The following is a 24,746-nucleotide window of genomic DNA, read 5'->3' on the forward strand; positions in this document are numbered from 1 at the left end:
TTTTTTGTATTTTTGGTAGAGACGGGGTTGCACCGTGTTAGCCACGATGGTCTCTATCTCCTGACCTCGTGATCCGTCCGCCTCGGCCTCCCAAAGTGCTGGGATTACAGGCGTGAGCCACCATCCCCAGCCTAGAGTTCTTGATAGTATCAGGGCGGAGAAAGTACCAGAGTTAGGGCCGGGTGCGGTGGCACTAAAAGTACAAAAAATTAGCCGGGCGTGGTGGCGGGCGCCTGTAGTCCCAGCTACTCAGGAGGCTGAGGCAGGACAATGGCGTGAACTCGGGAGGCGGAGCTTGCAGTGAGTGGAGATCGCGCCACTGCACTCCAGCCTGGGTGACAGAGCGAGATTCTGTCTCAAAAAAAAAAAAAAAGAAAAAAAGAAAGTACCAGAGTTAGGAGCCTCCTAAACTGGTCCAGATGGGAAGTGACAGGGCCAAGGATAGGGAAGTGAAGATGGGAGGAGTAGGACTAACTTAAAGGCCATTTAGCAAAAATTCACCACGCAAGGCCCTATATTAGGGCGCTGGGTGCTCATACCTCATTGTCCCGTCAACTCTATAAAGCAGGGGCCAACAAACTTTTTCCATAAAAGGCCAGATCGTAAATACTTCAGGTTCTGCAGATCTGTAGGATCTTTGGCAACTACCTACTCTGTTGTAAGGCAAAAACAGGCAGAGAAGCTAGGTAAACGCGTGGGCGTGTCTGTGTGCCAATAAAACTTTATTCAGAGACCCTCGAATGTGAATTTCACAAACTTTTCACAGGTCATAGACTATTCTTCTCCTTTGGCTTTTTCCCCCAGCTATGTAAACATGTAAAAGTAATTCTGAGCTTGCGGGGCCGGACAAACTAGGCGGCGGGTCTTGGCTCGCCTACCCCTGCTATATAAATCATTAATTATAATACCTAGCTTAAGGAGAAGATCTTTAGAAGAGTCCCTCAAAGAGCACCGCCCCTCAACGTCATCAAACCCCGCCTCCAAAGGCGGAGGCTGCGCATGCGCGGCAGGCCCTCGGGCGGGGGCGGGGCGGGGCGCAGCTCCGACTTCGGACATGGCGCACGCTGGTGGTGGCAGCGGTGGCGGCGGCCCCGCGGGCCGGGGGCTGAGCGGCGCCCGCTGGGGTCGCTCGGGCTCCGCGGGCCACGAGAAGCTGCCGGTGCACGTGAGTGGCGTCCCCGCCCTCCCTCGGGGACCCCATCCTCTGGACCCCGCGGGCGGGCGCCCCTCACCCAGGCCCCGCCCGGCCCCAGCCCCAGCCCCGCCTCGGCCTCCCCTCTGCACTGCCCCGGACCCCTCACCCCTCACCTCTCCCCTCGGCCTTCCGAAGGCCCAGCGCATCCCCTTCCCCTCAGGGACCCCGGCCCCTCGTCCCCTCCTCCCGCGGCCCGGGCCCACCGGGACCCTCTCCCTCTCTGCAGGTAGAAGACGCCCTCACCTATCTGGACCAGGTGAAGATCCGCTTTGGCAGCGACCCTGCCACCTACAACGGCTTCCTGGAGATCATGAAGGAGTTCAAAAGCCAGAGGTACCAGCGGGGCCCCTCTCCACCTCGGGGGACCCCCCTGGGCCGGAATCGGGCCTAGCGGGGTGAGACCTCCCCTCTCCAGGCTGCCCCTTTAGCCGGGTGACCTTGCGCAGGTTGTCGAATCTCTCAGAGCCCTAGCTCCTTCTCGTAACAAAAATGGAAATGGGTAGTACCCACTTTGTGGAGCTTTGTGGGGATTCCTGGAAGCAGGACAGGGATCTGGGGGAGGCAGGGAGGGCGAGGCCGTGCACACTCATAGAGTCAAATCCTGCCTTGATTTAATATGTTGATTTTTAAATTAGTTTTGTTCATGAAAGATTTGGTGGGACCCATTTTGATTTTTATTTTCAAGCGCTGTAAAATGTTATTTGTCTTGATGATTGAAATTTTTGGCATCCTCTTCCCCTTTAATCTTGTCCTCAAGATGCTTCTCTGGGCTCACTGTGGTCCCAGGCCTGCTTGGAAGTAAGACGCATAAAATGCTTAGTAAGTGAGCTGGCACACAGAAAACGTTTAAAACACACGAGCTGATTTTGCAGGCCGAGAATCAAGGAGGATTACAGATAGATGGGAAACCTTGGGATCATGCCCTTGTTTTTATGGGAGGCTCACTGAGGCTTGGAGTGGGTAAGGGACCCACCTAAGCAGCAGAGGTGTCACTAGAACTCAGACTCTCTGACTCAGATTCCTGGAGGTCACATCCTTACCATACTGCTGCCCCCTCTTAGGAAACATGGTGGGGCTGGCCTGGTTTCCTTCCAGGAGCCCAGTGCTAAGGGCTGGGCTGCGATGCAGCCAGAAGGGAGACCCTATCTCTCCCCTCCTATTTTTCTTACACATTTCCCATTCTTGGCAGTACCATTGGTATTTATGCATTGCAATTGTTTGCTCAGATGGAAACCTGTGTCGTAGTCATCTCTATCTGTTACAAAATGAGGGAATTTTTCACATTGCTTAGAGGACTTTGGCCTCCTGCCATTTCTTGGAGTCCAGGCCTTGCGGTTGGCTCTCCTGACATTTTCAGAACCGAGTACCCATTCTTGGAGTGTTTTGGGGGAGCTGAGCGATGTTAGTATTCTCTGGTTCTCACCAGGAGGGAACAGGGAGCTCAGGCCTAGCCAGTCAGGAGATAGATCATGGTGTACAGATGCTATCACATGGGGGCACTTTTTTTTTTTTTTTTTGAATTGGATTCTCGCGCTGTCGCCCAGGCTGGAGTTCAGTGGTGTGATCTGGTTTCACTGCAGCCTCCGCCTCCCTGGTGCAAGTGATTCTTGTGCCTCTGCCTCCTGAGTAGCTGGGACTGCAGGCACGCACCACCACGCCAAGCTCATTTTTGTATTTTTAGTACAGACAGGGTTTCACCATGTTGACCAGGTTGGTCTCGAACTCCTGACCTCGGGTGATCTGCCTGCCTCGGCCTCCTAAAGTGCTGGGATTGCAGGCATGAGCCACTGTGCCTGGTGGGTCACATTTTAGGTTCCTTTGTTGGCTGTTGAGAAGGTTTTTATGTGGCAGTATCAAGGGAGTGGGGAATAGATTACATTTTTCATTTACTTCCCAAGACCCTTTTGCCCACTTCCGCTGTTTCTTCTAGCATCGATACTCCTGGAGTCATCAGACGTGTCTCGCAGCTCTTCCACGAGCACCCTGACCTCATTGTTGGATTCAACGCTTTTCTTCCCCTCGGATATAGAATAGACATTCCCAAGAATGGCAAGTTAAACATACAGTCGCCTCTGACAAGCCAGGTATGCCACTACAGTGGTTCGGGTGATCTCAGCCTTCACCGAGTATGTCTTGCTACTCAGGTTGGGCCACGTGTCTCTCTTGTATCATTGCTAGAAAGCCACTTAAGATCTGTTCTTTTTCTAGACGTGCTCATTGCTTCTAGCACAAATCAAAATAGATATGGAAACACCTACACAAGCAGCCTCTGCCTCCCAAATTGATCTGTTTGGAAGATTTAAATCAAGAATGGATGTCAGGGAGGTATCCTCCTAACGCAGAATTTTGTGTGAAGTCTAAATAACCACCTCAGCAGTTGCTGAGGTCTTGGCTTGAGGCTTTCCCAGCGAGCGTACCAGGCAGGCTTGCCCTTGTATTTGAGCATGTCCTCGTCTGCCTCTGATCACTCTCAGTACCGCCTACAAAATAAAGTGGTCGAGATGGTGTGTGAGTAGCCACTTCTATGGTGGCTGTGTTTCATTTAATTGTTGATAGGATCATTAGCTCATTTGGGACTCCTGGCCTTGCTTTGGTCCCTTTCTTGGGTGATAGGTGCTGCCCATCCTTTTTTTTTTTTTTTTTTTTGAGACGGAGTCTGGCTCTATCACCCAGGCTGGAGTGCAGTGGCACAATCTCAGCTCAGTGGCGTAATCTCCGCCTCCCAGGTTCAAGCGATTTTCCTGCCTCAGCCTCCCGAGTAGCTGGGATTACAGGTGTGCACCACCATGCTCAGCTAATTTTTGTATTTTTAGTAGAGATGGGAGTTCTTCATGTTGGCCAGGCTGTTCTTGAACTGCTGACCTCAAGTGATCTGCCTGCTTCAGTCTCCCAAAGTGCTAGGATTATAGGCGTGAGCCACCATGCCCAGCTTCCTTTTTTTTTTTTTTAAGACAGGGTCTCACTCTGTTGCCCAGGCTGGAGTGCAGTGGTGCCATCATAGCTCACTGCAGCCTCAACCTCCTGGGCTCAAATGATCCTCCCGTCTCAGCCTCCTAAGTAGCTAGGACTACAGGCATGCACACCATGGCCAGCTAATTTATTATTTATTTTTTTTGTAGCGACAGGGTCTCACTATGTTGCCCAGGCTGGTCTCGATCTCCTGGCCTCAAGCGATGTGCCCACCTTGGCCTCCCACAGTGCTGGGATTACAGAAGTGAGCCACTGTGCCTGGCTCACTGCCCCTTCTATCTCTGTGGTCTCTTCGTGCTTGAGCTTACCAGTGCCTCTGAGAAAAAGAAAGCCTACTTAAGATTTCCTTTTATAAGATGACCATTGTCATTTTTTCCACCTCAACACTATTGCCGTTTAAGGCATAATTCTTTGCTGTTGGGGACTTCCCAGTGCATTGTGGAATGTTTAGCAGGATCCCTAGCGTGCACCCACCAGACCTTCACTCAGTTCTGACAGCCAGAAATGTCTCCAGACATTGCCAGGTGTCTCCCTGGGGGGCAAAAGTGCCCCTGTTGAGAACCACTGGTGTAAGTGGACCAGCTCTCCCAACCTCCTCCAGTCCTCGCCCCGAGAGCTTTAGCAGGGAGTGTCAGAATCTACTGCTGGAAGCACTTGGTAGGTCTCCTTTGATGGAAGAGATGGTAGAGTGTCCAATCAATTAGGGATCTGACACTGCAGTCAGTTGGAAAGAGAACAGCAAAGGGTAATGTGGCAGTGATTTTGTATTAATTCTGTGTGCAAGGTGTGTGTCAATTCTGCTGCTTCTCGGCCAGGTGTACTGGCTCACGCCTGTAATCCCAGCACTTTGGGAGGCTGAGATGGGTAGATTACAAGGTCAAGAGTTCGAGACCAGCCTGGCCAATGTGGTAAAACCCTGTCTCTACTAAAAGTACAAAAATTAGCCAGGTGCAGTGGAGCATGCCTGTAATCCCAGCTACTTGGGAGGCTGAGGCATGAGAATTGCTTGAACCCGGGAGGCGGAGGTTGCAGTGAGCAGAGATTGTGCCACTGCACTGTAGCCTGGGTGACAGAGCAAGACTCCGTCTCAAAAAAAAAAAAATTCTGCTGCTTCTCTGTGCAAGACCCTCTCTGCCGTCAGCCTGTTATCTCCTGAAAGCCAAGGAGCGAGTCTCAGGTTTTTTTTTCCTTTTTTGTGACGGAGTCTCGCTCTGTTGCCCAGGCTGGAGTGCAGTGGTGCAATCTCGGCTCCCTGCAGCCTCCGCCTCCTGGGTTCAAGAGATTCTCCTGCCTCAGCGTCCTGAGTAGCTGGGATTACAGGCACACTTCATCATGCCCGGCTAATTTTTTTGTATTTTTAGTGGAGATGGTTTCACCATGTTGGTCAGGCCGGTCTCGAACTCCTGACCCCATGATTCGCCCGCCTCTGCCTCCCAAAGTGTTGGGATTACAGGTGTGAGCCACCGCACCCGGCTGAGTCTCAGCTTTAAAGGGGAACTTGGAAGCGTGTGACCACTGAACTCCGAAGAGCCTTCCATTTCCTGTTTGCAAATGAAGCCCAGGATCCAGATGTACTGCTTGTGTCTCAGACCATGAAAGCCTTAGCAAGATTGATCTCTGGAACAGTCATGACTGCGGGAGAAAGCCAAGCTCATTGCAATAGCAGCGTCCACCAGAGCACTTTGCAGAGCCTGAACACTGTGGAAACTCTGGGTCTCGTTCGTGTCACTCAGAAAGAGCCAGAGTGAAAAGATGTGAACTGTGCGTCCTGCACGTGGAAATTGCCTTTCAGCAGAGTCCCTGCCCGTGGAGTAACTTGGCTTTCAGGGCTAGATCTCGACAGGCACCACACTGTGGTTGTATTTGGAGTTGGCTCTTCCTTTAAGTAGCCGTGGGTCCCCAACCGTGGAGGGCTGGCAGTCTTGTCTCCTCGTAGGTGGCTTAGGTGACGATGACAGTGCAGACTCATTGACTTGGGGAAACGCTTGAAAAGAACTTTCACTTAGTAGCTACTCACAGGGCCTTGGTCATCTTGCTGCAGCCTGGGAACAGTCATTTCCAGGCTTAGGTGTAGAGGTTTGTTCTCTTCAGGGCCCCTGGGAGCCCACTGGCTTCCAGTTGATATTGACACAGGTGCTGTCAGGTTTCCAGCCCTGCTTCCCAGCAGTCTGGGCTGTTGTTTGTGTGGCTTCAGGACAGACACATGAGAGATGTCCCAGGTCCAGGCCATGACTCGTGTGGCTTCAGGAGTCCTTTGAGCTTTCGGCTCCCTGGAGTCCTTTGAGAGGCCATCGTCTGACAGCCTTACAGGGTTTCCCACACACAGAGGCCCTGGTGATATTCTTTTTTTCTTTCTTTTCTTTTTCTTTTTTTTTTTTTTGTGACAGAGTTTTGCTCTTTACCCATGCTGGAGTGCAATGACACAGTCTCGACTCACCGCATCCTCTGCCTCCCCAGTTCAAGCGATTCTCCTGCCTCAGCCTCCTGAGTAACTGGGATTACAGGCATGCGCCACCGCGCCTGACTAATTTTGTATTTTTAGTAGAGACAGGGTTTCTCCACGTTGGTCAGGCTGGTCTTGAACTCCTGACCTCACGTGATCTGCCCGCCTCGGCCTCCCAAAGTGCTGGGATTACAGGCATGAGTCACTGCACCTGGCCATCTTTTTTTTTTTTTTTTTTTTTTTGAGACAGAGTCACGCTGTGTTGCCCAGGCTGGAGTGCAATGGCACAATCTTGGCTCACTGCATCCTCTGCTTCCTGGGTTCAAGTGATTCTTCTGCCTCAGCCTCCTGAGTAGCTGGGATTACAGGTGCCTGCCACCACTATCAGCTAATTTTTGTATTTTTAGTAGAGATGAGATTTCACCATGTTGGTCAGGCTGGTTTTGAAATCCCCTGACCTCATGATCTGCCCACCTCGGCCTCCCAAAGTTCTTTTTTTTTTTTTTTTTTTTTTTTTTTTACTTTAGTTTAATTGAATTATTTTATTTTTTTGAGACACTGTTTCACTGTCACCTAGGCTGGAGTACAATGGCGCGATCTCAGCTCACTGCAACCTCCGCCTCTGAGGTTCAAGTCATTCTCCTGCCTCAGCCTCCCAAGTAGCTGCGATTACAGGCATGTGCCACCACACACCCAGCTAATTTTTGTATTTTTAGTAGAGACAGGTTTTCACCATGTTGGCCAGGCTGGTGTCGAACCCCTGACATCAAGTGATTGCCCACCTCAGCCTCCCAAAGTGTTGGGATTACAGGCGTTAGCCACTGTGCCTGGCCTTTTTTACATTTTTAAAATAGAGACAGGGTTTCACCATGTGGTCCAGGCTGGACTCAAGTGATCCTCCTGCCTTGGCCTCCCAAAGTTTTGGGATTACAGGTGTGACCCACCACGCCTGGCCAGTATTCTCTGTCTCTTAGTTTTTCTAGTTTGACTGTTTTGAAGTATCTTGTTTTCCCCCCCAGCCTGCCAGCTACTGACAAGTAGGGAGTGGCCCATATGTGCTAAGGAAGGTGAATAAGAGAGTCCCAACCTCGGGCAGCCTTTGGCGCAGGGTGTCTTCAGCTTTGAGGGCCAGACTGTTCTTTATGGCGAGGTGTTGTCCTGCACACTGAAGGGTGTTTGAGCAGCCTCCCTGGCCTCCACCCACCAGATGCTTCTAGATGTGATAACCTAAAGTGTTTCCCGTGTTGCCGAGTGTCCCCTGGGTGGCAGAGTTGCTCAGGTTGAGAACATGAGTCTAAAGGGGAAGACAGACACGGGCCGTGGTGTGTGGCCAGTGATGACCTGGGGAACTTGGAGGAAGGAACAGCTTCTTACTGGAGCCTCGCCTCGGCCTCCTGAGTCAGCATCATTTCCTGTCTGGTAATTCAGGCCTTGGTTGTAATGTCACCTCCACAGAGAGCCCCCCTAGTCCCTACCCTGTGGCTTTCTTACGCCACCCTGAGTTACATATTTCAAAACGGCTAGGAAAAGAAGTTCGGAATGCATTGTTTCTTGTTGGTTTTCCTTCCTTGGTTGACGGTGAGTCCTTAAGGAGAGGTGGGCCCTCCACTGTCTTGTTCATGACTGTATCCACCTTCTGGAACATTGCCAGGGAGCAGTGCATGGTGCAGGAATGAGAAACCGGACACTGGTGGGAACGTGGCCACTCTCAGCTAGTGGGTCCTCTTCAGGGCAGACCCTGCCTCGTGGAAGATGACAACCGGCTTGGACAGAGACAGAGATAACCCCTTAATGTGCAGGTCCTAACATAAGCAGCCCCTTGACATTCAAAGGGAGCCCCCTGGCTACTCTCTGGGGGAAGTCCCGCCATTTGTCAACAAGTCAATTCTTGTGTTTGTATCTTCTTGGCTCATGGAGCAGGCGGTGACCCCTTCTCCGAGCCAGGCCCTGGGGTTTGTTCAGAGGCCCTGCTCTCAGGGTTCCTGCACAGTCAAGGTGGGGGTTCCGATGAGAAACAGATGGGCAGATGTGGGCGGCGCGCAGGAGGGGGCAGAGAGAGGATGGAGCAGGCCAGGGAAGGGTGGGAGAAGGTGCTGTGGGCAGGATCTGTTTCATGAGGGACTGCTCCTGGTGGGGAGTGATGGCCTGAGGTGAGAGTGAGTGGGTGTGCTTGAGGAACAGCCAAAGAGAACGGCAGGGTCAGGAGCTGAAGGAGAGAAGGGGGAGAGGGAGCCAGGAGTGTGAGAATCACCGGATGGTTCTGGGAGGTGGTTCTGCTGCTGTGCTGAGAATGAGGGGGCAGGAGGCCCCTGGGAGACCAGGGAGGGGCCCCAAGTGATGGAGGCGGGGTAGACAGTGATGGAAACAGAGTGGATGGTGACAAGGACCAGAGAGGGTCCCAAGTGATGGGGACAGAGAGAATGGTGACAAGGACCAGAGACAATCCCCAAGTGATGAGGACAGAATGAATGGTAACAAGGAGTAGAGAAGGCCTCTGAGTGATGGGGACAGAGAGGATGGTGACAAGGACCAGAGACAGTCCCCAACTGATGGGGACTGAGTAGACAGTGATGAGGACAAAGTGGATGGTAACAAGGACTGGAGAGGGACCCCCGAGTGATGGGGACGGAGTGGGTAGTGATAAGGACCAGACAAGTGCCCTGAGTGATGGGGACAGAGTGACTGGTGACAAGGACCAGAGGGGGTTCCCATGTGATGGGGGCAGAGTGGATGATGATGTAGATCAGGAGCGGGGGTGTCAGTGAGAGTGAGAAGTCTGGGGTGATCTCAGGATGCCTGGTTCTCTGGGTAAAAGTGTGGGCCCCTGCTGAGGTGCATAAGGCCAAGGCAGTTGGGGGGCTGCTCTGTGTCTGTGAGGTGCCTGCCATTTGAGGCTCTGTTAATCAGTACCCAGGTGGGGCTGTGTGTGGATGCTCAGATGGACGTGTCGGCCACGCACGATAGTTGTCATGGTGTGGGAGGCAGTTCGAACTCTGCCTGACGAGGCCACCCAGGGCACAGGGAGAAAGGAGGTGCCAGAAGAGAAAGAGAAAACTGGGCTTGTGCTGGGTGGTTTAGAGCAGCACAGTCGGCAAATGGCAGCTTGGAGGCCAAAGCCAGCCTGGCTCGGTGTGATTGGTTGTGATTTTTACATTTTCAAAGGATTAAATTTTAAAAAATGTTTCATATTGTGATACTGTTCACATGACATAAAATTCATCATCATTTTAAAGTGTTAGTATAGTCACAATACTGTACAACCATCACCACTAATTCTAGAACATTAACATCACTCCAGGATCAAACCCTGAACCTCTTAATTCTCCTCTCCCCCAAGCCCCTGGCAACCATGAGTCTGCTTCCTGTCTTTATGGATTTGCCCGTGTGGACATTTCATATCAGTGGGGTCATACACTGTGTGGCTGTTGGTGTCTGGCTTCTCACTCAGCATCGTGTTTTCCGGGGTCATTCACATCGGAGCTGATATCAGTGCTTCCTTCCTCAAGACTGAATCATTCTCCACTGTATGGTGGGACTACATTTTGCGTGCCCACTCTTCTGTTGATGGATGTTTGGCCTGTTTCCACCTTTGGCTGTGTGTAGTGCTGCAATGAACATTCATGTGTAAGGATGTGTTGGAACACCTGTTTTCTTTTTCTTTTCTTTTTTGAGACAGAGTCTCGCTCTGTCACCCAGGCTGGAGTGCAGTGGCGGGGTCTCAGCTCACTGAAACCTCTGCCTCCCATGTTCAAGCAATTCTCCTGCTTCAGCCTCCCGAGTAGCCGGGATTATAAGCTCCCACCACCACGCCCAGCTAATTTTTTTGCATTTTTAGTAGAGATAGGGTTTCACCATGTCGGCCAGGCTAGTCTTGAACTCCTGACCTCGTGATCTGCCAGCCTTGGCCTCCCAAAGTGCTGGGATTACAGGCGTGAGTCACTGCGCCTGGCTTTTTTTTTTTTTTTTTTTTTTTTGACATGGGGCTTTGCTCTTGTTTCCCAGGCTGGAGTGCAGTGGTACATTCTTGGCTTACCGCAACCCCCGCCTCCTGGGTTCAAGCAATTCTTCCTCCTCAGCCTCCCAAGTAGCTGGGACTACAGGTGCACACCACCACACCTGGCTAATTTTTGTATTTTTAGTGGAGACGGGGTTTTGCGATGTTGGCCAGGCTGGTCTCAAACTCCTGACTTCAAGTGATCTGTCCACCACAACCTCCCAAAGTCCTAGAATTACAGGTGTGAGCCACTGCACCTGGCCTGAGCCACTATGCCTGGCCTGAGCACCTGTTTTCAGTTCTCTTGGGTATAGACCTGGGAGTGGGATTACTGGGTCATATGTAGTAATAATTCCATGGTCAACCTGTTGAGGTAACTGCCACACTGTCCCTCGCAGTGGCTGTACCGTCCCATCTGGCTCTTTTTGCCAAGCCCTGGTCTAGAGCGTGGTTCCCCATTTTGTCGTAGTGGCACACTTTAGGGGATCAGAGGGTGCATGCGGAGCTTGGAAATGCCTCCTTGGAATGGTGGGGGGCTCATAGTGAGCCTACAGCTGCCTCTGAAACAGACCTTGGCTCCATGCTGCTTCCCTACATACCCACACCCCGCTCGTTCCGACCGCTTCTGCCATCAAACTTGTGCACTGTGGAGAAACAGGCACAGCCCCCTGTGAGCCTGAGAAGGGAGAATCATCTCGGACATCCCCAGAGAATCTTACAACAAACCCCGCCACTGACCGGGCGCAATGTTTTATGCCTGTAATCTCAGCACTGTGGGAGGCCAAGGTGGGCAGATCACTTGAGGTCAGGCGAGACCAGCCTGGCCAACATGGTGAAACCCCATCTGTGCTAAAAATACAAAAATTAGCCGGCGTGGTCACGCGGCACCTGTGATCCCAGCTACTCAGGAGAATCACTTGAACCCAGGAGGCAAAAGTTGCAGTGAGCCGGGATCGTACCACTGCACTCCAGCCTGGGAGACAGAGCAAGACTCCATCTCAAAACAAAAAGAACAAATCCTGCCACCGAGGAGAAATTGTTTTAGAATCGTGGCTGCTCTGCGTTTTGTATTTCTGCTCTTCTCAGCTGTGACTTTCTAGAATTGTCTCTGTACCCATTGTTGTGGGCAGAATTGTGTCATCCCCCCACCCCACATTCCACCCCAAATTCATGTATTTTAACCCTAGCCCCAGCGCCTCAGAACGTGACTGTATTTGGAGATGGAGCCTTTGAAGAGGTGATTTAAACGAGGCCATTAGGGTGGGCTCTAATCCAGTCTGATTGGTGTCCTTATAAGAAGAGGAGATTGGGACACATATCAGGGACATGTGTGCACAGAGAGACGACCACATGAGGACACAGTGGCCGTCCGCAAGCCAAGGAGAGAGGCCTCAGAGAAAACCAAACCTCCTGGCACATTGACCTTGGCCTCCTGGCCTCCAGAACTGAGAACTACTAACTTCTGTTGTTCCAGCCAGTCTGGGGTACCTCGCTGTGGCAGCCTGAGCTGATGGATGCACTCACCTTGCTGATGGTGCCTGTGCCCAGCAGAGGTACCTGTTTCAGTACAAGACGGCAGTGATGTTCCTGGCCTTGCCTGTCCCAGTAGATTCTCAGGGTCAGCGTTTGGGTCACGTGCAGTGTTAGGCATCGCAGGGCAGTGGAAACAGTGAAGTCTGTGTGTCCCTTCATCCGTTCACCTGATCATCCCCAACAGTGGGTGAAGCCCACTCTGTTTCTCACACTGTTCCAGGCACTGGAGATACAGCCCTGATCAAGACCCCCACCCTCATGGAGTCCACCATCTAGTCAGGGACTGGCAGACAGTGCAATGAGTAAAATACATGATCCATAAAGTGGTGACAGGCTGCGGAGAAAAATGCAGGAGTGCTGGGAGGTGGCGTAATTTTAGTTTGGTGAAAGAGCATTCTCTAGGACTCACCAAGCAGGGGTTATCCAAGCAAAAACCTTAGCCAGGCTGGAGGAATCCTGACTGGCTGGAGACCCAGCCCTTGTGGGCTGGGGATGGTGCAGCATAATTCTGGTTTAGAAACAACAGCTCCTCCTTTGAGGGAGTGGTCCTGTCCCACCACAACATGGGAGGGAGGCAAGCTTGTTTTCTATTTTTGCTCATATAGGCTGAAAAGTACACGCATAGAGGGCATTCTTGGTGGGTGTTGAGGGCCTGTCTTTTCTCCCAAGTGACCAATGCAGCTCGTTGCAATTAGCCTGGGGCTTAGCACCAAAAATGTCATGTCCCTTGAAGTCCCCAACAACCTGGACATTGGGTCGCCTCTAACCTCCAGGGTCCCCATCTTAAATATCCTATCTTGGCATCACTTCTGGCAGCAGGTGCCTTTCCAGCGTGAAAGCAATCTTGCTGAAACAGATTGCAGAAGGCGTGGGAGACTTCTCTATTAATACGCAGCCTAGCACTTGGCGCTGCAGAGGCTTAAACATCCACTTTGTACATTTCTCATGAGTGTGAAGTTTTCCAAATGGAAGGTGCTTGTTGAACTTGTTGTGTCCTTTGAGTAGATTGGTAAGGATCGGGTGGAGGTGAGCTGGGGAGACTCACCTGTGCACCCCGCCCTGCTTGCCTCCAGGCTCTCAGAAGTAACCTTTCCCTGTCTCTAATACAACTTGGCTCCGTGCTGAGTTTTTTCTGTTCCTGTGCAGACAGTGGCTGGGCCTGGCGTTTTTCACAATCTGTTTCCAGTGTCAGACCTGGCAGTAACTCATTGTCGCCTTGTCAGGAGAATTCGCACAACCACGGGGACGGTGCGGAGGACTTCAAGCAGCAGGTGCCATATAAAGAGGACAAACCCCAGGTGCCCCTGGAGTCCGATTCCGTGGAATTCAACAACGCCATCAGCTACGTGAATAAGATTAAGACCCGCTTCCTAGACCACCCAGAAATCTACAGGTCGTTCCTGGAGATCCTGCACACATACCAGGTAAGAACTCAGATTACAATTCCTTGTGGGTTTTGGATTTCATCCAGTTTGGGGCTCTGCAGATACTCAGATTTTCTTGTTGGAATTCATAAAATCCTGTAAAATTCTAATTAGTTGTGGAGTTTTTTGTTTGTTTTTTTCCTTAGAGTCTGTCTCTGTTGCCCAGGCTGGAGTGCAGTGGCACGGACCCAGCTCACTGCAACCTCCACCGCCTGGGCTCAAGCCATCCTCCAACCTCAGCCTCCCAAGTAGTGGAGGCTACTTGGGGCTAGAACATGGGCGCACATCACCACACCTAGCTAATTTTTGCAATTTTTGTAGAGACAGGGTTTTGTCATGTTGCCCAGGCTGATCTTGAACTCCTGAGCTCAAACAACCCATCCACCTCAGCCTCCCAAAGTGCTGGGACTACAGGTGTGAGCCGCCATGCCCAGCCACCTTTTTTTTTGTTTGTTTGAGACAGGGTCTTGCTCTGTCACCCAGGCTGGAATGCAGTGGTGTGATAATAGCTCACTGCAGCCTCTGCCTCCTGGGCTCAAGCAATCCTCCTGCCTCAGCCTCCAAGTAGCTGGGAGTACAGGTGTATGTCACCACACCTGGCCAAGACAGTCTTTTTATCAGATGACTTTGTTATTGCTTAGGCAATACGGCCATCCTTTACTTTGCTGATTACAACTGGGCCCAGCACCAGGAGCTGGGGCTACAGAGACAAATGGCTGCTCCTGCTTAGCCGTTCATTGCAGTGGTGGGAAGAAACTCAGAGGTGGATTGGGGTGGAAAAGAAAGGATGTGGGCAGGAGAGGTGAGTCAGGGTTAACATGGTTCCCAGCCCAGTTCCCAACCTGTCTGGGGCCAGGGAGGGGACAGTCAGGTTGAATCTTGACAGATCAGTCGGAACCAGTAGGCAGGTTAGCCTGGAGGAAGGGTGGACGTTCTTGTTGCCAGGAACGGCCTGTGCAAGGGTCTAGGGACCAGAGCAGACAGTGGCATCAGGGCGTCTGGAGGGGACTCGGGCAATGCAGACGGGCTGGTGGCAAGGGACATCTGTGTCATGAGTGGGGCTCAGACGTCCTCTTCACCCAGATGTGGAGTCTCTAACACTTGTAATTTTTTCTAGCATCAGAACCCATTTTTTTTCTTTTTTTGAAACAGAATCTTGCTCTGTCACCCAGGCTGGAGTGCAGTGGCTCAATCTCAGCTCACTGCAGCCTCGGCCTCCCAGCTTCAGACGATTCTCCTGCCTCAGCCTCCTGAGCAGCTGGGACTACAGGCATGGGCCACCACGCCTGGCTAATCAGTAGAACCCATTTTTTAAAATGAAATCCCTGCAGCCTTGACCTGTCGAGTCAAGAAGTGGGATTCTTTTCAGCATAAGCGTTTCAGATCAGGTGGATAGAATTTGTGCCCTGAGAACTGCAAGGCATTTGTTGTCCGCCGTGCTGGCATCATCATGGGCCTTAGCGTCTGTGAGAGGCTGGTACAGCCCTAAGAACGTTTGCTTGTCATGGATGAGTGGTTGCCAGTGTCTGCTATGAGCATCTGGTCTGTGTGGAGGGATGTGCTTGTGATCGTGGAATCTATAGGCCCCTCCCAGGCTTCGTGGGGTCATCACATTTAGGAAGGCGCATCAGAGCAGTCTGTGTAGTGGCTCTGTTCTGTGGCACGGAAAGGGGCAGGTTAGAGACACTAGAGATGCATTTAGATGAGGAGCTGCCACAGACTCCTTCAGAGAGAGTGCCATGGGAAGGGACAGTATCCCCCAACCCAAACCAGGCTGCTGAGAGTTGGTTGAGAATGCAGACACCTGGGCCACCATGCAGGATTCCCATTCATCATGGTCCGCCTGGCAGCGGCACGGTTTCTTTGTTGTTTTTATTTTTTTGAGACTAGGTCTCACTGTTGCCCAGGCTGGAGTGCAGCGGCATCATCACAGGTCACTGCAGCCTCTACTTCTCTGGGCTCAAGCAGTCCTCCCACCTCAGCCTCCTGAGTGACTGGGACTACAGGCGCTTACCCTGACACCTGGCTAATTTTTGTATTTTTTGAGGAGACGGGGTTTCACCATGTTGCCCAGGTGGGTCTTGAACTCCTGGCCTCAAGTGATCCACCCACCTCGGCCCCCCAAAGTACTGGGATTATAGGCGTGGGCCTCTGTACCCAGCTGGATAGCATCTGCATTTTGAACAAGGCCCCTGGTGACTCCAGCCTCAGGTTGTCTAGTTTTTTCAAATGTAAGTTTGAATTGTTGTGTAAATTATCCTGGTTTTAGAATGTTGGTTCAGATATTTCAGGGATACTGTTAGAGCCAAACCAGGCAGCTCCAGGGTCCATCTGGCCGTGTGTTACTGTTTCTCCATCTCTGTGGGGCTTTCCTTCAGACTTTCTCTCTGCCACCTTCTCCCTCGGGGTTCTTATCCATAAAATGGCCACAAAACTGGTGGTGCCAACGAGCCTGGGTTCAGTGAAGTTAACTGAGCAACCAGTTCAGGCACAAGCCTGCCTCAGGTCACCCGTGGGTAACTGTCACCCATTATACAGCCATGTATGCATGTCCTGCATGTGCTGAGACGAACAGTTAGTCCTACCCTAACATAGTGGGTCCCTAAAAATGAGCTCCCTCTGCAGAGTTGCAAAGTGTCGTGGGAACTGCAGGTTCAAGGGAAAACAGACTCAGGGTATGACATTCAAAAACTTCCTCAGGGACACCTAAAAAAAGATAGGCACCGACTCTAAACAGCAGCGCCGTTATGTGCATATTAAGTGGCTGAGAATTACATGAATACTATAGCAAATAGGGTACTGACCTTGGAAGAGACCTGAGGTTGGTTTGTGGATCTGGTGGCAGCCTGTGAATTATGTGAAGGCTGGGAGGAGGTCATCTGAAATCAGACAGGTCATTGTGGCCTCAGATGGGGACAGGGCTGGCCCCTAGCACAGGGGAACACTGAGAGAGTGCATGGACATGGGAGGGCGTGCTGGTGTGGTTTTGCATACTCCCACGGGGTTCCGGTCAGCCAGGAGCAGTTTCTGCATTCACCTGGTGTTTTCTCCTGCACAAAATAGAAGAGAAGCAAACACAAAGTTGATCTCATGCTCACATTATTCCCAGTACCTGTATCTCATTTAGACAGACGTCTTGTTCAAAATAAGCATTCTAGCAGAACTGACTATCTCTGCAGCATGAATTTCCAGAAACTGCTTCCCTAAGTTGAGGGCATACTATGCATTCATAGAGATCACTCAATTTCCTTCTAAAAGGTGGTACCAGTTTGTCTTTCTGCCTTCCGTGTTTGATCGTTTGTTTGTGTTTTGAGACGGAGTCTCACTCTTTCACCCAGGCTGGAGTGCAGTTGCGCAATCTCGGTTCACTGCAGCCTCCGCTTCCTGGGCTCAAGCGATTCTCCTGCTTCAGCCTCCCTAGTAGCTGGGACTACAGGCACGCACCCCCACACCCGGGTAATTTTTGTATTTTTAGTAGAGATAGGGTTTCACCATGTTGGCCAGGCTGGTCTTGAACTCCTGACCTCAGGTGATCCACCTACCTTGGCCTTCCAAAGTGCTGGGATTATAGGCATGAGCCACCGTGCCTGGCCTTGCCTTCTGTGTTTGAGAGCACCTGCTCCCCACACCCTCATCGGAAATCCCAGCCTCTTCTGTCTGCGTAGTCAGATGAGCAGAGATGGCTGTGGCACTGTTTTAAATTGTTTCTTTAAACATCAGTCAATTTGGTCATTGTTTCTTTTCTTCTTTATTTATTTTAGATAGGATCTCGCTCTGTTGCCTAGGCTGGAGTATGCACTATCATGATCACAGCTCACTGCAGCCTTGAGCTCCTGGGCTCAAGCAATCCTCTTGCCTCAGCCTTCCAAGTAACTAGGAGCACAGGAGTGTGTCACCATGCCTACATAATGTTTAAATTTTTTTTTTTTTTTTTTATCATTTCTCAGCGTTTTGGCTAAGATCAAGTGTAAAATTTTTTATAGAGATAGGGTCTCACTGTATTACCCAGGCTGGTCTTGAACCCTTGGACTGAAGCCAGTCTTCTGCCTCAGCCTCCCAAAGTGCTGGGATTACAGGCATGAGCCATCATGCCCAGCCTAAATTGTTTCTTTAAACTTCACTCAGTGTGGTTGTTGTTCTGTCCGTATGCAGATAGATAATTTCTATTTATTATCTGAACTGAGTGGCCTTTGCTTGTTTTTAAGTTTTGCTTTTTAGTGGCTTTTGATGACTTTTTGGAAGGGTGGTGTTTTTTTCCCCTGCAGTGTAGGTGCCACTGGTGCCAAGATTTAAAACTTGCTTCCCTTCCCACAGGCTGCAGCGGGCGCAGAGGGGCGGGAGGCACCAGCACAGGGACTCCGCCTGCTTTGCAGCTGTGCAGTGGGACTCTGGAAGCCACGCCATATTATTCGGGAGGCTCCAGCGCCATCGCCTCTTGTTCTATGATACTCTTGGGTGTAAAATTGATAAGGACGTATTTCTAACAGCCACCGCGGTTTTGCTGGCCCATTCCTGCCTTCCAACCTGGGTTCCCTTTGGTCCTCTTGTTGCTTTAAGGTCTGGATCAGGCCATTTTCCTTGGGTCTCAGTGACTCTGGGCCAATAGGTGCCTCGGCCTGGAAGTCCCTTCCCTTCATGGCCCAGCGCTCCCCAGTTCTACACTCCCCATTTCCCTTGGGAAGGCCTGGGGTTTGCCCCGACCTTGTACTTCCCCGGCCCACCCCTGATTCCAGCCAGCCTGTCACCTCCCTGCCCCCTCTGTTCGTGGACACTGCTGGGTGTCCCTCCTCGAGTCCCCACCATAGTCCTGGATGGGCCCTGCCCGTGGCCGGGGCTCAGGCCATGCTGGGCAGCAAGATCCACACGTGAGCAGACAGGACCCTGCCGGCAGGTGCTCTTTCCTGAGAGTCATCCCGTCCACTTCACAGAGGGCTGCCTGAGTGTCCCAGCCCAGGGCACAGCACTCCTTGGCTAACGACTTATTTTCCCTTTCCTGAAAACTGGCAGAAGGAGCAGCTGAACACGAGGGGCCGGCCATTCCGAGGCATGTCCGAAGAGGAGGTGTTCACCGAGGTGGCCAACCTCTTCCGGGGCCAGGAGGACCTGCTCTCGGAGTTTGGACAGTTTCTGCCTGAAGCCAAGCGGTCTCTGGTGAGTGCAGAGTCCCAGCCCCTGCCCAGTCTCGGGGGCCTCAGCGAGGAGGGAGGGCCCCAGCCAGCTTGACCCAGGGCTGGGCCAGGCCCATTTACCCTCCAGGCCACACTAGGGTCCCCCAGAAGCTATGCAGGTTGCAGGTACCCAGGGGTTCCTCACTGTAGGCTCCACCTGCACAGCAAGCTCGTAAACGATTCGTCAAGGTGCTTCTCTGTACAGACAGTACCCGGATCTTGGGGTGGTTTGGGAGGCAGAGAGCATCTTCCAATGGAGACAATGGGCCCAGGGATTCCACCTCCTGCGCCTGCCCTGCAGAGCCCCACCCTGCCTGGGACCCCAGCCCTGTGGGAAGGTGCAGGAGGGCTGAGTCCACCACCATTGTTTCCCCTGTTAGATGAGACTGATCTGGGGCTCCAGCAGGTTGGATCTGGAGGAGCCAGTAGCGGGAGTGGCCTGTGGCCTGGCCCTGACCATGGTGGTAGAGAGCAGAGGAACAGAGATGGGCGAGGGGGGGCCTTAGACAGGGAGGCTCAGGGCTCACCCTGCACGGTCAGCCTTTTTCCCCTGCCTGTGGCCTGAAGCTGCCAGGGCTGCCTGTTCCAATTCCTCTTTTTTTCCCCACTATGAACATAAGACTTTAAAAAATTGAAGTGAAATTTATGTAACATCGAATTCACCATTGAAAGTGAACAATTCCATGGCATGTAGTACATCCTCAATATTGTACAACCTTCATCACTACCTAGTTCCAGAACATTTTCGTCCCCCTGAAAGGAGACCCGGTCCCCATCAGCAGTCACCCCATTCCCCTCCCCCAGCTCCTGGCAGCTGCCCATGTGCTTCCTGTCTCCGTGGATTTGATTCGCCCATTCTGGACATTTCAGATGGGTGGAATGTCACCACATGTGGCCTTTGTGTCTGTCTCCTCTCACTCAGCATCATGTTTTCAAGGTTCATCCATGTCGTACCGTGGATCAGTGCTCATTCCTTTTCCTGGCTGAATCATATTCTGTTAGATGGATGAGCCACATTCTGTTTATCCATATTCTGTTGATGGACATTTGGGTTGTTTCTGCCTTTTGGCTGTTGTGAACAGTGCTGCCATCAACATTCATTACAAGGATTTGTTTGAACACCTGTTTTCAGTTCTTTTGGGTAGACACCTAGGAATGGAATTGCTGGGGCACATGGTAATTTTGTGTTGGACTTTTTGAAGAGCCTCTAAACTGTTTTCTACAGTGACCGCACCATTTTACATTCCCATCAGCAATGGACTGCGGTTTCTGTCTCTCCACATCTTGGCCAACATTTGTTCTTTTCCAGGTTTTTTTTTTTTTTTGCCTTTTGTTTTTAGTAACCATCAGTGTGTGAAGTTTTATTGCATTAAGGTTTGTTTGTTTTTATTTTTTGAGACAAGCTCTCTCTCTGTCACCTAGGCTGGAGTGCAGTGGCATAATTGATCACTGTTCACTGCAACCTCCATCTCCCAGGCTCAGGTGATCCTCCCACCTCAGCCTCTTGAGTAGCTGGGACCACCATGATGCCAGGCCAATTTTTGTATTTTTTGTAGAGGCAGGGCTTCACCATGTTACCCACGCTGGTCTCGAGCTCCTGGCCTCAAGCGATCCACCTGCCTCAGTCTCCCAAAGTGCTGGGATTACAGGCGTGAGCCACTGCGCCCGGCCTGCTTTTATTTTTTAATTGTAGAGACAGGGTCTCGCAGTGTTGTCCAGGTTGGTCTCAGACTCCTGGCCTCAAGCGATCCTCCTACCTTGGCCTCCCAGAGTGTTAGGATTGCAGGTATGTGCCATTGGGCCCAGTCCATTGTTTCTTTAAGTGGCATTTATGTAGGGCGCCCGGCTAGCTCAGTCAGTAGAGCATGAGACTCTCAAATAACATTTGTTAACAATTTAGCTAAGATTTTTAGTGTGTATTGGGTTATTAGAGCCATCTTGTATATTTAGAAAGATTGGATCAACTTTTTAAAATTATTAAAAGCACTGCAGCATCTGTTGTGTGAAGTATAATTTTTATGTTAACTTTTGGACGTATATTAAAACTGTAGGAAAAAGAAACCAAGATGAAATTTGGCATTACCCTAATTAAATTTGACTGGCCTGGATCAGAGGTTGGCAAACCTTTTCTACAAAGGGCCAGATAGTAAATATCACAGGCTTTGCAGGCCAGTTGATCTCTGTGTAAAGACTCACCTCTGCCCTAGTAGCTTGAAAGCAGTCATGGAATATATATGTCAATGACTGGGCAGGGCTGTGTGCCAATAAAACTTTTTTTACAAAATGAATGGGTGTGGCCGGGTACCAACAAAACTTTATTTACAAAATGAATGGGCATGACTGGGTACCAATAACTCTTTACAAAAGGAGTGGGTGTGGCTAGGTGCTGATAAAATTTTATTTATGAAAACAACAGGCCCTGTGTTAATTTGCCATTCCCTAGCCTAGGTGGTCTTTGGGGGTCCATGTAGCTCAGATGTTCACATAATTGGGAGATTAACTGAAAAGCAAGAACCATGTGAACCACTGGGGAAGATCTGCTATACCTGCTTGGTGGGCTTGGCTGGACGCATGGCGGGTTTCCCCTCCAGGTCCCCTGTTCTTGTTCAGCATTTGTCATATGGTCACCCAGCTGCATCTTTTGGGAATCAGTTTGCACCTGTTCCAGCATATACAAAAAATGGCCAAGCGTGGTGGCTCGTGCCTGTAATCCCAGCTACATGGAAGGCTGAGGCAAGAGAATCACTTGAACCCAGGAGACGGAGGTTGCCGTGAGCTGAGATCGCACCATTGCGCTCCAGCCTGGGTGACAGAGTGAGACTCCATCTCAAAAAAAGAAAAAGACGTACCAGTAGAGAATTGTTGTGTAGATGCCAATTTCTCCACTTACGGCTCTCGACGTAGCCTTGAACGGCTCTCGACATAGCCTTGAGTTTTGGGTAATTATTCTCCCCAAATTATTCTTCTAAGTCTTGGCCGTGGCTAAATAATAAGTCTTTATTAGTAGTAGTAGTATTGTGGCTAAATAATGTCTTTATTATTATTATGGTAAAAATAGTATACACTAATGAAAAAATAAGTATTAGCAAGAGTACCAAATTTTTAATGCAAACTTCCTCTCCCTTGACTCAGTTCTTAGTCATTCTGCTCAGAGGTTAGCACTTCTAAGGGTCTTGTATATCTTTCCAGAAATTTCCTCTGCATGTGTAACAAATACTTTTTACAGAGTGACACACAGCATCCTGTTTGTTCTGCCCCTTGGATTTTTGGGTTTTTTCCTTGTTTTTTTTTGTTTGTTTGTTTTATTTCAGGTATGCCTGTCCCTAACAGCAGCCCAGAGCCAGCTCATAGTATCTGATCGCTGCGGGCTGATTTGTTCAGATGCACCATGACTTGTCCACCTCACCCACACTTTAGGTCTTTGGGGGTGTCTTTGCGTCCAAGTCCTGTGGTGGCAGGGGAAGGGGGAGTACGATGGAGGTGACCGCAGTGGCACAGAACCTTGTAGGGCCTCTCCAGCTCTGCCCACATCCTGCAGAAAAGCTGCGGTCTGTCCATCGTCTCCTGCCCATCCAGCCTTCCAGTATGTTTATAATAGACTGTTGCAGAACAGTTCTTTGTAAATGTCATTGGCACCCTGTAGGCACCCTGCTCGGGACAAGCATCCTCAACTTGTTAGCCGATGGCTGGAGCCTGGGAGGCAGGCCCCGAACTAGCCACGAGCCCCACTCTGCTCCCAGCAAGTGACGACATCATCCTCCAGAAACATTTTGTCATTCATAGAAAAGACTTCAAAACCTGGCCCCAAGGCCCCCACCAGTGCCCTGGCGAACATCAGCCACTTCCCCTTGCTCCCTGTTTCTCTGTCCACTGCACCTTGTGTTTCTGTGGCACTGGCATGCACACCATGCACACGGCGAGATGCCCCACCAGTGGGCTGCTACATGAGCCCCCACACGGGAAGACCCAACTCAGGTGTCTCCCTCCTGAAACCCCCAGCCCTTCTCCCTCCCTCATCCATAAAGGCCTCACAGGAGCCTTCTCCCAGCCTGGCAGTGTTAGTCTGTGATGATTTGGTTACCTTGGAATGTGAGCATCTTGCTGGAGTCACCTCACACATGGACGGAGCATCTGGCCTGGCGCCCGTGGCCACCATTGCCCACCGGGCTGTGGGCTGAGCTGGAAGCAGCTCTGCATGCTCAGGTGCATGGGCCCAGCCATGTCTCCGGTGCTGACCACCTCCCACATGTGTCCTCAGTTCACAGGAAACGGGCCGTGCGAGATGCACAGCGTGCAGAAGAATGAGCACGACAAGACCCCGGAGCACAGCAGGAAGCGCTCCCGGCCCTCGCTCCTCCGCCCCGTGTCTGCACCCGCCAAGGTCAGCCACGCGCAGCCATGCCTGCACGCAGGGGCCCCAGCAAATCGGGCCTTCCCAGCTTGTGACCAGGGAACAGAGGCCCTAGCAGGGGTTCGGGGCTGGACCTGGGGCTGTGTGAGGTTCACCGGCAGGGGGACCTTTGAAAGTCAGCTCTCCTCTAAGGTGGCTATTCATCCATTCTCCCTGTCCTGTGAGATTGTTGTGAAAGGGAGGAGGAGGAAGGAGTGTTAACCCTGCCCTAGGTCCCAAGAAACGGCGTACCACCCAGTCTCCTTTTCACCCTCAGGACTCTCTCACAGGCAAGGCAGGTTGGTCACTGCATAACCGAGGGCAGAGAGGGGCTGGGATCCAGCTCCTGTCACGCCTTTCACCTGCAATGGTGGTTTTCCAATTCCATTATTCCTTGTGCAGTTACTACTTGGCTTTCTACTATTGGTGGGAACTTTGTCGTCCTCCCATTTATTTAGTTATGTATATTAGATATGGACTCTGGGTTATAATCCATTCTATTGTTGATGTCCATACTGTTCCAGATTGGGCCAGCCGGGTCCCTTTGGCTCTTGTGTCCTTTTTTTTTTTCTTTGAGACAGAGTCTCACTCTGTCATCCAGGCTGGAGTGCAGTGGTGCGATCTCGGCTCACTGCAAGCTCCGCCTCCTGGGTTCACGCCATTCTCCTGCCTCAGCCTTCCTGTGTCCTTTTGGCATGTCCTCATCATTCTTTCTTCTGTGGGGGAATGGGGTTTCACTCTGCCACCCAGGCTGGAGTGCAGTGGTACAGTCAGCCTTGACCTCTGGGCTCTAGCTGTCCTCTCACCTCAGCCTTCCAAGTAGCTGGGATGACAGGTGTGCACCACCACACCTTTTTGTAGAGATGAGGTTTCATCATGTTGCCCAGGCTGGTCTCGAACTCCTGAGCTCAAACAGTCCTCCCGCCTCAGCCTCCCAAAGTGTTGGGATTACAGGCATGAGCCCCTGCACCCAGCTCATCCTCATTCTTCAGGCACTTTGGAGATAGTTCTGGATGGACAGTGTTGTCCTTCTTGCCATGATCGTGCGTCCAAGTTCAGGTCCAAGTCCAGCTTAGAGACAAAAGCCTGCAGAGACTCAACATTTGGCTTCTCCAGGGTCTTCCCAGTGCCACCCTCTTCCTATTTGCTTCTTGTTGCTGTCTTGGCTCTTAGGACAAAACAGGGAGAGGATTCTGAGGTTGTCGTAGCCAGGGGCACATCCCCCTTGCCTTTCCGACGCTGTGGCACTCTTGCCTGTTACCCAAAGCCCTACCCTGCTGAGATGGAGATCCCAGATTTGGCAGTGGCAGGTAGCCCCAGGGGTGTCATCTCAGGGGTCCTGGGTAGCTAAGCGGCTCCTGCATGTCCCTCACTGAGCACCTCACGGCAGTTCCCAAAGGAGACACAGTCTTAGCCTTCTTGTGACTCTGTGACAGCGATGGACAGAGGCCACCGGTGGGAGGCACAGTGTTAACTGCATGGAATTTCTCCCCACAGAAAAAAATGAAACTTCGTGGTACCAAAGACCTGTCCATCGCTGCGGTGGGGAAGTACGGGACTCTGCAGGAATTTTCTTTCTTTGACAAGGTGAGGGTGGGCCCTGGCTTCCATCTTGGGGATGCCATGTCC

The 24,746-nt window shown here is 51.4% G+C and overlaps 1 protein-coding gene across 2 annotated transcripts in view; it reads left to right on the forward strand.

Annotated features, from left to right (window-relative positions):
• Window positions 1-1,022: 1,022 nt before the first annotated feature.
• Window positions 1,023-24,746, forward strand: part of SIN3B (SIN3 transcription regulator family member B) — a 49,413-nt gene continuing 25,689 nt past the window's right edge. Inside the window, exons 1-7 of one of the 2 annotated variants that reach the window (XM_055239144.2) lie at window positions 1,023-1,165; window positions 1,422-1,528; window positions 3,126-3,279; window positions 13,359-13,559; window positions 18,567-18,710; window positions 22,986-23,108; window positions 24,615-24,704. In XM_055239144.2, the coding sequence (XP_055095119.1) occupies window positions 1,055-1,165; window positions 1,422-1,528; window positions 3,126-3,279; window positions 13,359-13,559; window positions 18,567-18,710; window positions 22,986-23,108; window positions 24,615-24,704 (930 nt within the window). In that variant the 5' untranslated portion in view covers window positions 1,023-1,054. The remainder of the gene's footprint in view (window positions 1,166-1,421; window positions 1,529-3,125; window positions 3,280-13,358; window positions 13,560-18,566; window positions 18,711-22,985; window positions 23,109-24,614; window positions 24,705-24,746) is intronic. The other variant, XM_055239143.2, reaches the window with a different exon arrangement.

This window comes from Symphalangus syndactylus, chromosome 13 (genome assembly GCF_028878055.3).
Source record: "Symphalangus syndactylus isolate Jambi chromosome 13, NHGRI_mSymSyn1-v2.1_pri, whole genome shotgun sequence".
Taxonomy (NCBI): Eukaryota; Metazoa; Chordata; class Mammalia; order Primates; family Hylobatidae; genus Symphalangus; species Symphalangus syndactylus.